Source organism: Ornithodoros turicata, unplaced genomic scaffold (assembly GCF_037126465.1).
Source record: "Ornithodoros turicata isolate Travis unplaced genomic scaffold, ASM3712646v1 ctg00000850.1, whole genome shotgun sequence".
Lineage (NCBI taxonomy): Eukaryota > Metazoa > Arthropoda > Arachnida > Ixodida > Argasidae > Ornithodoros > Ornithodoros turicata.
The window spans coordinates 1058386-1072974 of record NW_026999405.1 but is presented as its reverse complement, the minus strand read 5'-3'; the positions used below and the strand labels follow the sequence as shown (position 1 = coordinate 1072974).

General features: G+C 46.3%; 1 protein-coding gene across 2 annotated transcripts in view; it reads right to left on the bottom strand.

Annotated features, from left to right (window-relative positions):
- The window catches only part of LOC135375311 (uncharacterized), a 136205-nt gene that overhangs the window by 51434 nt on the left and 70182 nt on the right, over positions 1–14589 (bottom strand). For both annotated transcript variants that reach the window (XM_064608053.1, XM_064608051.1), the window contains one exon: positions 3063–3197. In XM_064608053.1, the coding sequence (XP_064464123.1) occupies positions 3063–3197 (135 nt within the window). The remainder of the gene's footprint in view (positions 1–3062; positions 3198–14589) is intronic.

Below are 14589 nucleotides of genomic sequence, written 5' to 3'. Positions count from 1 at the left end.
ATAACTGCAACTGACGTAAATATAACTGCAATGCGAAGCAACCACTAGACACTTTCCATTGGTGACAGCGATACAACCAATACACGTTGCGGTGAATCGCTAGAGGCCCACGTAACTCGTCAGCAAAACTCTCAAAGCCACAGATGTACTTGAGTTCCTTGTTGTGAATGGCCACAGAGCAGAGGAAGAATACATTCGATGAAAAAGTACAGCTCACATGTCATAATTGCCAGCTCAACTGTAGCAAACGATTCACACGCAAAAAGCTGTTCATTATAGCGTGTTATCCTAATGCCTCCAACCAAGAAAACGTAATGCTTCAACTTCTGGCCTTGTGGCCTTCCATGTGCGACTGGACGGCGACACTTGACAGCCACAGCGAGCTCGCAGCATTACTTGCCATTGCGCAACACCGGTGACGTAACGGGGCACAGAAGTGCGGTCCGTACAGTACACCATGGACGGGATAATGTGCGCGGGAGAGGAGGAACGCGGAAGAGACATTTCGAGCGCGCGCTCCTTGCAGAGTGGAGCGATTTCGTCCGGAAAAATTTGTGGCATATCAGTTTCTCGGCGGGAAAAACAGTTTCCAGCGAAAAAAAGTATGGGGGTTTTAAAATTTCATAGTCCCTTTAATAAATATATTTCATCTTGTACTTTTGTGTATGATTGTCCATTGTATGTCTATACTTGCAAGAAAACCGCCCACCGCACGGCTGTTGTAGCAGAAGAAATTACGAATGAAGTCGGCCCAGGCGGAAAAATTGTGAATGAAGTCGATCCAGGTTGTGACGGTACCATCGCTTGGCGAGGTTGGCAGCGCGCATGTCCCTACTTGCATGTAAACTGCGCGCGCGTCAGCGAAAAAAAAAATTGCGAATGAGGTCGGGCCAGGCTGAAAAAATGCGAATGAAGTCGGCCCAGGTACGATTGTGTCGTCGCTTGGTTGGGTTGCCAGCGCGTGTGTCCCTACTTGCATGTAAACTGCCCGCACGCCGCCGAAAAGAAAATTGCGAACGAAGTCGACCCACTCGGAAAAATCACCAAAGAGTCGATCCTGGTTGTAAAATGCGCGAACGCAAAGCCCTCCGGCAACGTGCCGCCCACCGATCACTTCATAAGAATCTGATTACTTAAATTTATGTCATGGTGGAATATCCAACTTAGCTTCCCTATTGTGCTTGAAATTACATGCATCTATCAGAAGTTGTAGTTGAAATTAAAACTCCACTATTGCAATGATGGTGCTCACGTATAGTTGAGTGAAAATGCAGCAAGAGGAGACCCGCAGACGGAGACATATACGACAGGAGACCCACAGAATCTGATTACTGCAGGTCTCCTGTCGTATATGTTTTAACCCACCCGTCCGCGTCTCTTGCTGCATTTTCACTCAGGTATCTAGTTCAACCAACTACCCCGCTACAACCCGCTTGCTCATCTATAGGACTGTTAGACTTTTTATAATAAAACTTGTAATTTTGAATGTAATCGTATTGATTAAGATCTTTGATTAAATGGGCTATTCCATTTTAATTCTGATTCATTGAAACCTTGTGTCTATGATTACCGTTAATAAAAAAATGTTGTGTTTCATTCTTTCTGTGTGATGTCTCGTCAATGCTATTACATCATACCTGTAATGAGTTAAGTATAATCTTTATTACGTGTATCGTATTGTGTTCCTCCAGCTTCAGATTTTTTGGCTGGGTTTTCCTCCCTCACACAGAGTCACAACATAATCCCTGGCACTATTGACTTTAATAAATATATTTCCACTTGTACTTTTGTGTATGGCTATCCCTTGCGTGTCTATACCTGCATGTAAACCGCCCAGCGTACACCGGTTGTAGTTGAAAAAAGTGCGAGCGAAGTCGGCCCAGGCTGAAAAATGACGAAAGAAGTCGACCCATGCTGAACAGTGCGCAACGATAAGCGCACGGAAAGCCCTCCGCCCGCTGATGAGCGCACGGACAACCGTAATGGTAAAAAGGGCAAGGGTGCAGGGCAGCTTGTACATAGTGAAAGAATGGAACCCGAGAAAGGGACAGAGGGACATATTTTTCTTTCTTTTTCCAATCCAATCCAATCCAAGGGACAGGGGAGGGACGTGTCCTGTCGTCCCTCCTCTGTTCCTTTCTCGGGTTCCATTTTTTCGCACGAAGAACCATCCGCCCACACGCCGCCCAACGCGCGCCAGAGAAAATTCGCCACTGAAGTAGACCCAGACGCGACGGTAGCGCAGCCCTGGCGGCAATGTCGTCGTCCTGCCCCTACGTATACTACTCGCGAGACTTCTCCATCGTCAACGCGTCGTCTTCTGCTTCCAAAACAAAGGGCATTCCACGTGATTCTCCTCCCGCTACACTATTGGATGAGAGCGCGACGTCTCGTTCCCAGACGTCTTAACACTCTCTGTCGAGTCTGTCGAGACTGGGAGGTACCCGGGTTCGAATCCTGGTGCCGGCTGTGCTGTCTGGGGTTTTTCCTGGGTTTTCCTCAGACGCTTTCAGACATATGTCGGCACAGTTCCCTTAGAAGTCGGCCCAGGACGCACATTCCCCCAGGGCGTCAGTCGTGACGTTGCCCACATACGCGAGGCCGACAACGGCAAGCCCTATCACCACCACCACCACCACCACCACCACCACCACCACCACCACCACCACCACCACCACCTCTCTGTTCGAAATATCCGCGGCTCTCGCTTTGAGGCAACTTCCTTCGTAGTTCCCTACCGGTTCCCTGGATTTCTACTAGTCTAACGTCCCCCATGCCGTCAGCCGTGACGTTGCTCACATGTTGGAGGCCGACCGCGGCGAGCGCTTTCACGAGCACCGCCACCACCACCATCACACGTCTTAACGTCTAGCGACAGTCAATAAACCAAGCGCACTACCGTTAAAGGCGGCACGGGAATTCCAAGACGGGCAAGTGTCGCTCCCGATGGTCGTAATCGCCTTCTACTGATACTCCTCTATCGATACAGTCGCTGGCGCTTCGACAGCTGCTCTTGGCATCAGGGCGCTAGGCATCGAATGACCCTGTGTAGAGACGCTTACCCAATACTCCGACGTCGCTTTCTTCACCGTTCCTACGGGTGCTGGACCTCCCACTTCATGTCCCTTTTCTTCTAGGCATGTGAACTCGCACATGTATTTTCCTCCCTCGTTGTCTAGATCCGTATCTGTGCTAGCCTGTAAAAATACGTGCACAAAAGCGTTATCATTCCAAAGTGGCTGTCACACATTATTGGTGAGTCCTTCAATGATACCCGAAAATGAGCAAATGACTTCTTATTGACGTATTGTTACTATTTTATGGCACTACTGCATTTCTGACGATTTAGCGACAATGTAATTTCTTCCTGTCGTTCATTCGTTTCTCTCGTCAATCACAATGAATGTTTGCAGTACCGGTTTGCAGGCTGTATCCCCAAATGATTTTAAATTCTAAATTGAGTAGCTAAAATATTTGCCAGCAACAAGACTGCACGGCACAGCCGGAAGGATGGAGCATACGTAAACATGTATGGCAAGACTCGCTAGATAACGATATAAAGGCTCTTCTCCATACTCTATTTTCTTGAATATCTATCTGCACGGGATACCGCTCCAACTCATATACTGCTTTTGGTACCAGCGGAGAAGAATTACCAAGCAAGGAATAGCGCAACATGTTACGGCTGATCACCTCGATAGTCATGAGACGTTAATGGCTTCGACCCCATGATGCTTTCTAGGCGAAGGCAAGGTGCATGGAGAGGGGGACGGAACAGAGCATTCGGGCAGTGAACACTAGGCAATAAAATGAGGATATTAGAAACATGACATTTATATGTTACGAGTGTGTATGTGTCCTTAATACATAACAGAGAAAAAGGAAATGCCCCTGGTTCAAAAGGTGGCAATTCGAGCATGATTCGTAAGGCTTTGTTTTGTAGTACAGCTCTGGTCAACCTTATAAATCACCCGGGGGAAAACGAGGTCTCGTTCCGTAGCGTCACTGCAGCAACCCTTGGAACCATGAGGAAATATTAAAGGCACAAAATTATTCTGTTTGTTTAACGCTAAGATTTTGTTAACTTAACATTCCCCTAGTGCCCAAAGGATGGCTGTTATCGCGCTGGGAAATGAGACCGAATTTTTGCCAGTGTTATTACTAAGGTTGACCGGAGCTGCGCAAACAAGGGATGAATATTTATCTTATCAGTAATGCCATATGCTAATAAGCCGCAACCGCCGGTTGCACCAATCTCGGCTCACGTGGTCGCTGCCGAAGTGCGGCTTATCGCTTGCGCTCCCTCAAAGCGCGTTCATTCGTGGTAAGCCTTCAAATGAGCATTGCATCAACGATTACGCACGTTGAAGCCCATCACGTTGCAAAACATAGTTCAAGCTAGGGCGTTCCAGGGATCTTTCTTCGGCTCAGATGAGTGTCGCGTTCCATTGACTTTTTAAGGTCACACGACCACATCACATGGCGACCAAACTGAACGATTGTGTCTGCATTGTAGTAAGAGGAAAGAGCACTCTTGTCAGTGGGTTTACCCATAGATTGAGAAGTTACCCGTCAAAAAAGACGCGTTATAACTTAAGTTATAGTGTGAGAAATGTAACTATTATACCCCCATAACCTAAAAACCCGAGACTGAGGCGGCAAAAAAATGGCTACACAGACAAGGTCTGTAATAAACTAAGTTAATAACGAAGTTCTTCAGCCTAAAATGTAACTCGCAGTTACTGAGTTACTTAAAAAAAGAACGAATTACTTTCAAGTTACTTCGGACACCAAATATCATTACGAAGGTGCAGCGCGCGTGAGCAGTTGAGTTAGACCTTGAGTTGCCTGCGGAGGAGTGCAACACGCTCAGATCGTTTTCTTATATGTCCAACAATAGACCTCTCTCTGTTTGTAAACAAATTACGTCATATAGTGTTCGACAGCGCCACAAATTTGTTAGAATTGAAGTACGCTCGAAGCTAGAGGTGAACAAGGTCTTATTTTATTTCGTTTATAACGTTATTTTATTCCCCACATTCCCACCAGCAATGGGATATATAGAGTATCGCCTGTGGCGATGAACCTCCCCACTCTGCAAAGCCAAAATAAAGTTGTTGTTTACCCGAAAGCCACGGTCTTGAGGGGATTGCGATATGATCCCTTAAAGGGACGCGACCCTCGGTCCTGCTTTTCTTTCAATGGGATGCAGTGAACAAGTGCCCGTTCATGGAACCCAGCCCTCTCCTTCCGATTTGTTTCGGTTTCAATCTGTCTACCAATGTCATGATGACATTTGTCTGGTAGAGGTCTATCTAACGCTTTGCATCTTACTCCCTGTGGGCGGACAATGGTTGAGCTGCATTTCAGTGGCAGCGGTTCTTACTTCCTGAATAAAATGCTGTCACACATTGATTGAATATCACGTTTTATGGAAAAAAATACTATGAAGGAACCGGAGAGAAAGCAAGAAAATATGTGGACGCGAGTGAAAAGCGAGTTAAAAGTAACTTGGAACTTAGCTTTAGTTACTTTTGCAAAGTTATCTGAAAAAGGAACGAGTTCCTCTGAAAGTTAACAAGGCGTTAAAGTACCGTGTTAAGTTACAAGTTACCAAAAAAGGAACTTAGTTACAGTAACGAGTTACTTGCAACGAGTTACCTCGAACTCTGGTTTTACCTAATTTGCATTTTCTACCTCAACAATAACAACGTCGTGAAATCCTGCGTGAATAATCTAGAGCTAAGCTCTGGTACTTTCTCTCACACGCGATATCTTAACAGCTGGTGTCTTTCCCATGTTTGTCTGGCGACAGCATATATTGGAGCCACACGAATATGCGGCACAGAACAGAAAGCAGCAGCGGTGCCAACTGCAGCTCAATAAATAATAAATGCATGTACACACAGTAATACTGCAACAGAAGTATTTATTGCACGGCAAGAACACAACTCGGTGAAACTCACTAGAATTACTTGTTCTTGTGCAGCTAAACTTTTTCACAGGAAAGGGTAACGAGAATACATTTTAAAAAATGTATAATGCAGAGCACGTAACAATACAGATTACGAAGTAAGACTGCTTCCTCCTGGTTATTGTGACATGGTTGGACTCCTAAGTTGTGCCTTCACGTCATTTTTGGGGCGCACTACTATACGACATTATTTTGTGGTGCTCAAGGCAGCGTACATTCTGTGCTTCCAAAACATGAGTGGGCTCCATGTGCACAGGCACCTCACACCAGTCAACATGCCCGCTTACACAAAACCGTTATGAGTTCTTGAAAATCTCATTGCATACCCAATCGTTTTGTTAGTTGCACATCTACCCGAAAAAGAACTGATGCACACAAACTGTTTCAGAAGCACAAAGTAATGAATAAATACCCTTCAAATTGATCCGTTTTTCCCAATCATTACATTTGGTGACCACGTTAGACATGAATCTAAATATACTCCTAAGAAACTGACAGAATCTACCTTAAGAAAGTTTATCTCCACCCAGGTGAGAAAATAAAGTGGAATTCCAAGTGAGACATAGTGGAATAACTTGAATAGCAAAGTGGGTCAAAGTGGAACCAATTCGTCAGCAAAGTGGTTTCAAAAGAAATCATTATTTTTCAAAAGTGTGTCCCAGTGGAAGTCAAAATGGGTTTGGCAAGAGCCCTTGTGGGCTAAACAGAACCACTTGGTCACCAAAGTGGTTTGAAATTAACTTTAGACGTAACCCACTTGGATGTGAAAGTGGGTTTGGCCAGAGCTGTTGTGGGCTGAACTGGAACCACTTGGTCACCAAAGTACTTGGTCATCAAAGTGGACAAAAATGGGACAACTTGGTCAGCAAAGTGGTATGAAATTATTTTTGAAAGTGTACCCGCTTGGAAGTCAGAGTGGGTTTGGCCAGAGCCGTTGTGGGCTAAGTTGGAACCACTTGGTCACCAAAGTGGACTAAAATGGGGCCACTTGGTCAACAAAGTAGTATGAAATCATTTTTGAATGTGTACCCACTTGGAGGTCAGAGTGTGTTTGGCCAGAGCCAACTGGAACCACTTCATCACCAAAGCAGGTCAAAAAGGGCCACTTGATCACCAAAGTTGTTTGAAATTATATTTGAAAGTGTACCCACTTGGAAGTCAGAGTAGGTTTGACCAGAGCCGTTGTGGGCTAAACTGGAACCACTTGGTCATCAAAGCAGGTAAAAAGAACCACTTAGTAACCAAAGTGGACCAAAATGGAACCGTACGCGATAATGAACAGCTTTTGTGTGTGAATCGTTTGCTACACTTGTGCTGGAAAGTATGACATGTGAGCTGTAGTTTTTCCTCCAAATGTAATCGTCTTCTGCTCGGCGGCCGTTCCTGTGTTCCGTTCCTCCGTTGCTATGAGGTTTTTGCTGACGAGATTCGTGGGGCTCTAGCGATTCACCGCAAGGTGGTATTGGTAGTATCGCTATCAGTAAAGAGGGCTCCCCTTCTGGAGGCTACTGCGAAAAACCTCTCTCCTGTAATATTTGCAAGCTGTCCACCTTTGTTGCTTGCCATGTTTGTACGAATTATCGATGCGAGAGACTTGGTCGTCTAATGCTTTGGTATACTTTTCAACTCGTGTTCTTCATTATCATTACTATTCTTATTCAAAGCAGCTTCGCGCTTTAGAGCGCGAAGCTGCTAGTGGGAGCTCTAAAGAACGACAACCTGTTCGGTTAGTGGCGAGAGCCCAACTGATGCTTTAATGATCGTGCTCGTGAGATGGTGCCTCGCACCAGTAGCGATGTGGATGAAGGTGCTGCACTGCTACATGTGCTGCACTGCTTTCGATGGGAGTGGTGTGAGGCCATCAGCAAAAATCCCATGACCCAGAAAGCCCAAGGAGGAGACGCCGAATTCGCTCTTGCTGGCGTCAATAATAATTCCGTACTCGGAGAGACGAGAGAAAAGCTTGTGCAGATGGATGATGTGCTCCTCATCGGATTGACTGGCCACGAGGATGTCATCGATGTATGCAAAAACAAATGGCAAACCTCTAATGACGGAATCTATGAAGCGCTGGAATGATTGGGCGGCATTCCGTAGCCCGAAGGGCATCCGTGGGAATTCAAACAAGCCAAACGGTGTTGTAATGGCTGTTTTTGGGATGTCGGCTCCCGCAACGGGTATTTGATGGTAAGCGCGCACCAAATCAAGCTTCGAGAAAATCGTCGCGCCGTGAAGGAATGGCGTGAAGTCATGAACATGAGGGATGGGATACTGATCGGGGATGGTAACCCGATTAAGCGCTCTATAGTCCCCACATGGCCGCCAGTCACCGGTTTTCTTTGGGACCATGTGGAGAGCAGAGGCCCAGCTGCTTGATGATGGACGAATAATGCCCATTTCCAACATGTGGTCAAATTCGTCCTTCGCAATTTTCAGCTTCTCCGGCGGTAGTCTACGGGGGCGGCAGAAGACGGGAGGACCTTTTGTCTCGATGCGGTGGACCACACTGTGCGGGACAGGCTTCGACCAATCTGGTGGGCGCGTGAGTTGAGGGAACTCCTTGAGGACGGCAAGGTAGGGATTACCGTCAGCTTGAAAGACTGACACGCCCAGAGACTGATGGGACGATCGTATGCCGGAGACAGTGAGGCTGGTGGCAGAGTCAATGAGACGGTGGTTGCGCATATCGACGGGCAGCTGATGGTTATTAAAGGGACCGAAAAGTGAAAAATAACCCCCATATTTTTGCCCACTGTCGTGCACAACATCGTTGTTTGATAAGATACAGAAAGCATTACTTCTCAATTCGGCATATTTTTTATGTATAAATATTTTGAAGATTGCCGGAACATGGACGGTGCTGCCAGCGAACGGCGAAAAAGAGCAAATTGGGTTTCAGGTCCAGGGCTCGCAGGGATTGGTCAACCCTTACCACGTGAGAGTTAATTTTGTAGAGAACAAAGCTGACGCACATTATCTTACAGCTAAACGCCATTTTAAAAATGACGCTCACTTCCATAGGTTTTACGTTAATAAAGGATTCAGCTACTTCGCCGCTACGAGCTACGATCCGCCGCGCGATCTGCAAGGCCGTCTGTGTTATCGCGTTTATTGTTTACCTCGTGGGTGGTCGTGTTGGTCGCGCGAAGAGAAGTGAATGACATGTTCGTGGTTGTTGTGTCAATTATTCGAGAGACCTACATATGCCTGGTGTAGTTTTGGTGTTCGGGGATGCAAAAATCATGTTCGTTCACCATCGGCGGCGGGCGTTTTCTACCACAACCCAAGCAGCACGCCAATATTGGTCCAATATTGGACCCATATGGGTTGCCAAGATTGCCAATATTGGCCCAATATGGGCTGCCAATATTGGACCAATATGGGGAGTGCAACCAGGCTCCATATTGGACCAATATGGGCTGCCCATATTGGCAGCCCATTTTGCGCCAATATTGCCAATATTTCTGTGATAACACCTACGGGGAGCCCGTGTAATAATAAAGCATTATGCTGTATAATATTCACTACTTTTGTATGATTTTTGCTTTTTTATTTCTGCGGATCTAATTGATCCACGTTCACATCACTGAAAAAAAAAAAGAACGAAAAAAAGGAAAGAAACACGGCATTGCCCAAACACACACAAAAAAACCGAAGAACAGGTGCCACGCCCGCGCTGAAGATCACAAGCAGTCCCACAGAACTGCCAATACCTAAGATCCCTCAGAAGCCTTCATTGCGATCGCAATATTCTGTGGACTAACAATTTCCACACCCGCTCCGAGAATACAAAGCAGCGAAACACTTTCGTGGCGGTGACGGACACACGCCAGAGCAATTTACACTGCTTGCAGCAACTTGAAATCACCTAACTTTACAGAATAGCCATCCCTTCTTATCAAACATTGTGTTTTTTACTTGACCTGCCGCAATTTCGTTACCATTACAGCACCCAGCGACATTTTAGCCCTATGAAACGTCCGTTCGGGCTGTCGCGCATGCGCATTAGTTGTAGGACGCGTGATTACGCTCAAACAACTCGCTTGCTCACAGTCGGCTCGACCGATTGGCATTGGCATCGCGAAGGAAGATGGCGGCGACTTTCAAGACGTGGAATGTTGAGGTGTCGAACTCTAGCGAACTTTACGTTGGGAATGCCAAGTACGTTGACTGTTTCGAACAATGTGTATCATCTGCGGGAAGTTGTTGAATGTAACGATGTAGTGAATAGGGTATTTCACACGCTTCAACGTTCAATCTTGCCGTGCTGCTTGGGCATTTGTGCAACACGGCTACGTACCCTGTTCAGTCAATATGGGGTGTACGCGTGCAATATGGGGCCCATATTCCCAAGATTTTCCCAATATTGGCTCAAAGTGGGCAATATGGGGCCCATATTGCCAGGATTTTCCCCATATTGGCTGAAACTGGGCAATATGGGGCCCATATTGCCCATTTTCAGCCAATATGGGGAAAATCTTGGCGAAACGGGTCCCATATTGGACCCGTATCGCCAATGACCAGCCAATATGGGTCCAATATTGTGTGCTGCTTGGGAAGATTCAACAGGAGAGTGCGCGAAAGCGAATGTGGTTCGAAACACTCGGTTATTAGATGTAGCAGTCGTGTCGTGTGTGCTGTTCTCATTTTGCTGCCAATGACTACGAAGATGCCGTAGAAGGCGAATTGCCAAGACGTCCGAAGCACACTGATGCTCAGTACCCAGTGATTTTGCTTCACCGAGGTGACGAGTTCAACACAACGTCTTAGGTATGTACAGGCGTCACACATGTATAAATTACAATATAGCGACGACGTATTCCATTTCACTTATGTTATCCTACTTGTCCCGTACTCAACATTGTCAACATCAACAAATTCAATTTTAGGGGCCTTCCAGTGTTGAAGTGGCGCAAGACTGCTTCGTGTGTGTGTGATCCAGGCACTCAAGTTGACATGACAGAAATGGCTGAAAGCAGGTATGCAAAGTCCACAGATGGAAGCACTAGATTTGTTACGTGTTGCAGACTTTGCGACATTTTTTTAAGTCTTTGGACAGGTGCAGAACATTAGTATGACGTCAACAAGGGGAGAAGAAACCGATCAGAACTACTAGATTGTTTGAAGGGTACAAGAATACTTCCTGTTGAGATGTAGTTATGACTTTATGACTAAGGAACGCTAATTAATTTTCTAGAGATGCATCCTCTACACTTGAATGCCCAGTGAAACAGCAAACGTTCGTTGTCTTTGAAGCCCCACTACTGGAATTGTTCAATGTGTGTCAGAGCTGCAGTGAGCCATGCAAGGTTACCACATCACATTGGTCCTAAATTTGCAGAGTTCCCCTATCTAGGACGCAACTGTCATTTCTCTTTATTGCTTTTCCGATCCTACCTCCTCAGAGATTAATGTTGTTCACCATACACTGCATGGCACTGCCTTTCTCTATACTCATGCTTTTGGTTTCTTGTTCTGTTGAATAAATCTTCACTTGAGTTTGCAGCCATCACGCTGTCTACTGTGTTTGCCCCTCATCAATATTGATGTGCTGAAACGGTATAGCACATCAACATGCCAACAACCTACCAAACAACCTTGGCTAGTCCTACTTTTGGATGGAAACTACACGATGTGGTAACATCCACATGTAGAAAGTTTTAGTCGACGGAGATTTGCTGTTTTTGTACAACCTTCATTGTACATTTCTTTTGTCTCACTTAGCATGCCTGAAGAAATGTTCTGATCTTCATCAAGATGACAGGTCATTGTTCGATCTACAGCATTATTGTTCCTGTAGTCTTTTCACCAACAGAGAATACAAAAGTGAACAAATGGTAAAATACAACTAGCTCGTTAAATTCAAAAGGGAAAGACGAAACTGTTTATACTTCTCTTGTTTATTTTGTTGCAGGTTTTACAACTCTATCACGTACGTCAAAACATCAGAGGGCAGGAAGTCCTACTCTGTTTCCTAAATCCCTGGACAATAAAAAAGAAAGATATAGTTTGAGTTGTGACAAAATGTTGCTTCTGCTCTTATATTATATTTCAATTAAATGTTACGATGCATTTGTAGTGTACACTGAAGCCAGTTTCAATTTGCAGGGCTGTCAAAAGTACTTTACAAAACTACATCTCAATTACAGTAACAGAGAACTTATGCAATAAATTATTTAGCCATTTTGGAGTACTATGCACACCAATTGTGCATGGTTAACTTTGAACCTAGATCAAGGGTTAATAATACTTGAAGTCAGCTCTCAAGTCCTTCTTTACAAATGTTAGTTGGTGACGTGATAATGAATCAGTTGCAAGTACTCCGTTTGGCAAAACAGAGTTGACTAAGTGTTAAATCCCAATCTTGGTTCAATTATTAGTTGACATTTGGAAACGTGGTCACTAAGAAGTATACTAAAAGGTTATGAACACAGTTCAGCTGAATGACACTGATGAAAATTATCTTACTTACTCCTCATATATACAATTGTGACATGAGTATAACCTACAAATACATCTATGCCCACAGGTTATTTAGCCCTCCAGGAACAAACTTGTAATTATAATATGCTGTGACAGCAAACAAAAAGCAATGAGAAAAACTTTCAGCAAACAAGAAATGAAAATATGCTGATAACATTTCTACAGGTCGGCGCACTGATGGGAAAGCATCCCTAATAGCATGCATGACGCAGATCGAGATCCAGTGGAGTACTTTATATTGTATTTTCTCGGAGCACCCCATATCCTTCTTGTGAATGGCCGACAGGTGGTATAACGGAATTTCCTGCAGAAATAAGGGTTTTCCGTCCAGTTTGCCGTTCAAGTAGCGCGTAAAGACCACACGCCGCTGCCGTGTATGTTGCCACGCTCTTCGGTTTCTCGGATGTATGTAAAAGACATTTGCAGTACTTCGGTGTCAAGGCACAGTATTTCGAAATATTCGTTAGTTCTGATGCAATCGTCTGTCTGCTTTTCACACGCGTTCTCTACCTCTCGGCAGCAAAAACCGTAGTATCCGTCGGTTTGCATTTCACACGTGAACACCTGCACGACGAAAAAACAGCGCTTGTTTCGGCTTACACAAGTGCTTCTCCCTGATACATGGAAATTTCACAAAGCAGTCCATGTTCACGGCACGGTGAGCTACTGCTGAGGACGAATGTGACTCCGATTGATCTCTGGACGCGGAATCTTCTGCTGCGAAGAACACACTTTCGAGCACGCTAACCCACGAACAACAGTTCTGTGTGAGCGACAGTTCTCGAACGCGAAATTCATGCGCACTCATGTTCAAGAGGCTCGACATTCTCGACGTAGAAAGTGGTCACAAATGCCCACTGCCATTTTCGTTTTCGCCGGATTAGCGCCCGGAAGTGCGCGTATTACATGCGTCCTCGACAGATGGCGCGGGGTCATGCAATTGTTGATAGACTGCACGGTTTCCTACTAGGTCCCTGGACATGCAATTATGGAAAATTCGATTACAGAAAAACTACAGCGACTTCAGCGGAGTTCTTTGATATTCGAACTTCTGAAGGTTCAAGCTTTTCGCTGAACATAAAGTTTCGATAGGTTTATATTCACTTTTCGGTCCCTTTAAGAAAGTCTGCGCCGAGAACGGGGTGAGAGACAGCCGCAACCAGGAAGAGCCAACGGAACACACGGCGGAGACCCAGGTTCAATGTGAGGGAGCGTTGAGCGTACACAGGGATTTTAGATCCGTTAACAGCGGTGAGGTGGAAGAGAGGTGGCTGGTCGTCGTTCGTTTCCGCTCGCTGGCAATACGCTCACCTCCGCGCCGGTGTCCACAAGGAAGCGGCGGGCTGATGTTTTGTCCCGTATATAAAATAGGCGACTGGACTGGGAGGATGGACCATTGGTCGCCATCAATGGCCCGCGGGCGGGTTTCCCTGCTGCCAAGAACATGGTAGTAGGCAATGATGGGCCTCGGCGCCAAACTTGCGATGGTACCAGCAAATCGTCGCCGCCGGGCTTTCGTCGCGGTCTCTGCTGTTCGAGCGGCTGGGAGAATAGCGCCGTGGACTCCGACTGAAACGGCGGCGATGGTAGGGTTGACGAGTTTGCTGCGGTGGATCATGTGATGCTGCAATTAGAGAGGCAAGCGCGCGGAATTCGCGGCAAAGGTCTTCTAATTGCGGAGAGCCAGAAGAGCTTGCCGCTGCAGACGGTGTTGGAAAAACGGGGTGTTGTGGTGCAGCGGTGGCAGCGATGGACGGTGTGGCGACCTCAACAACCGCATCTGCGAGCGTAGCCAGCTCTGTCGAGTGACATGTTCGCTGCTGTTGCCAGAACCATTTGGACGTTCTGTGGCAGATCTAAAAATAATTCACGGAGAAGAACGCCGTCCATGGTAGCGGATTTGTCGCCAAGCAGCTGCCGCATTCGGCGAAGTAGCTGTGCGGGGCTGCGGTCTCTCAGCTCTTCAGCGGATAGCAGTTGTTGAAGGCGGGACCGGCTGGAGGAGGTAGTGCGTTGCAGCAGGGCTTGCTTGAGCTGGTCGTAAGGCGTGGTTGGCGAGGGGTTGGCGAGGACGTCGTACAACTCATCGGCCGCAGTTGGGGTGAGGGCGGAGGTGACGTGGTAAAATTTCG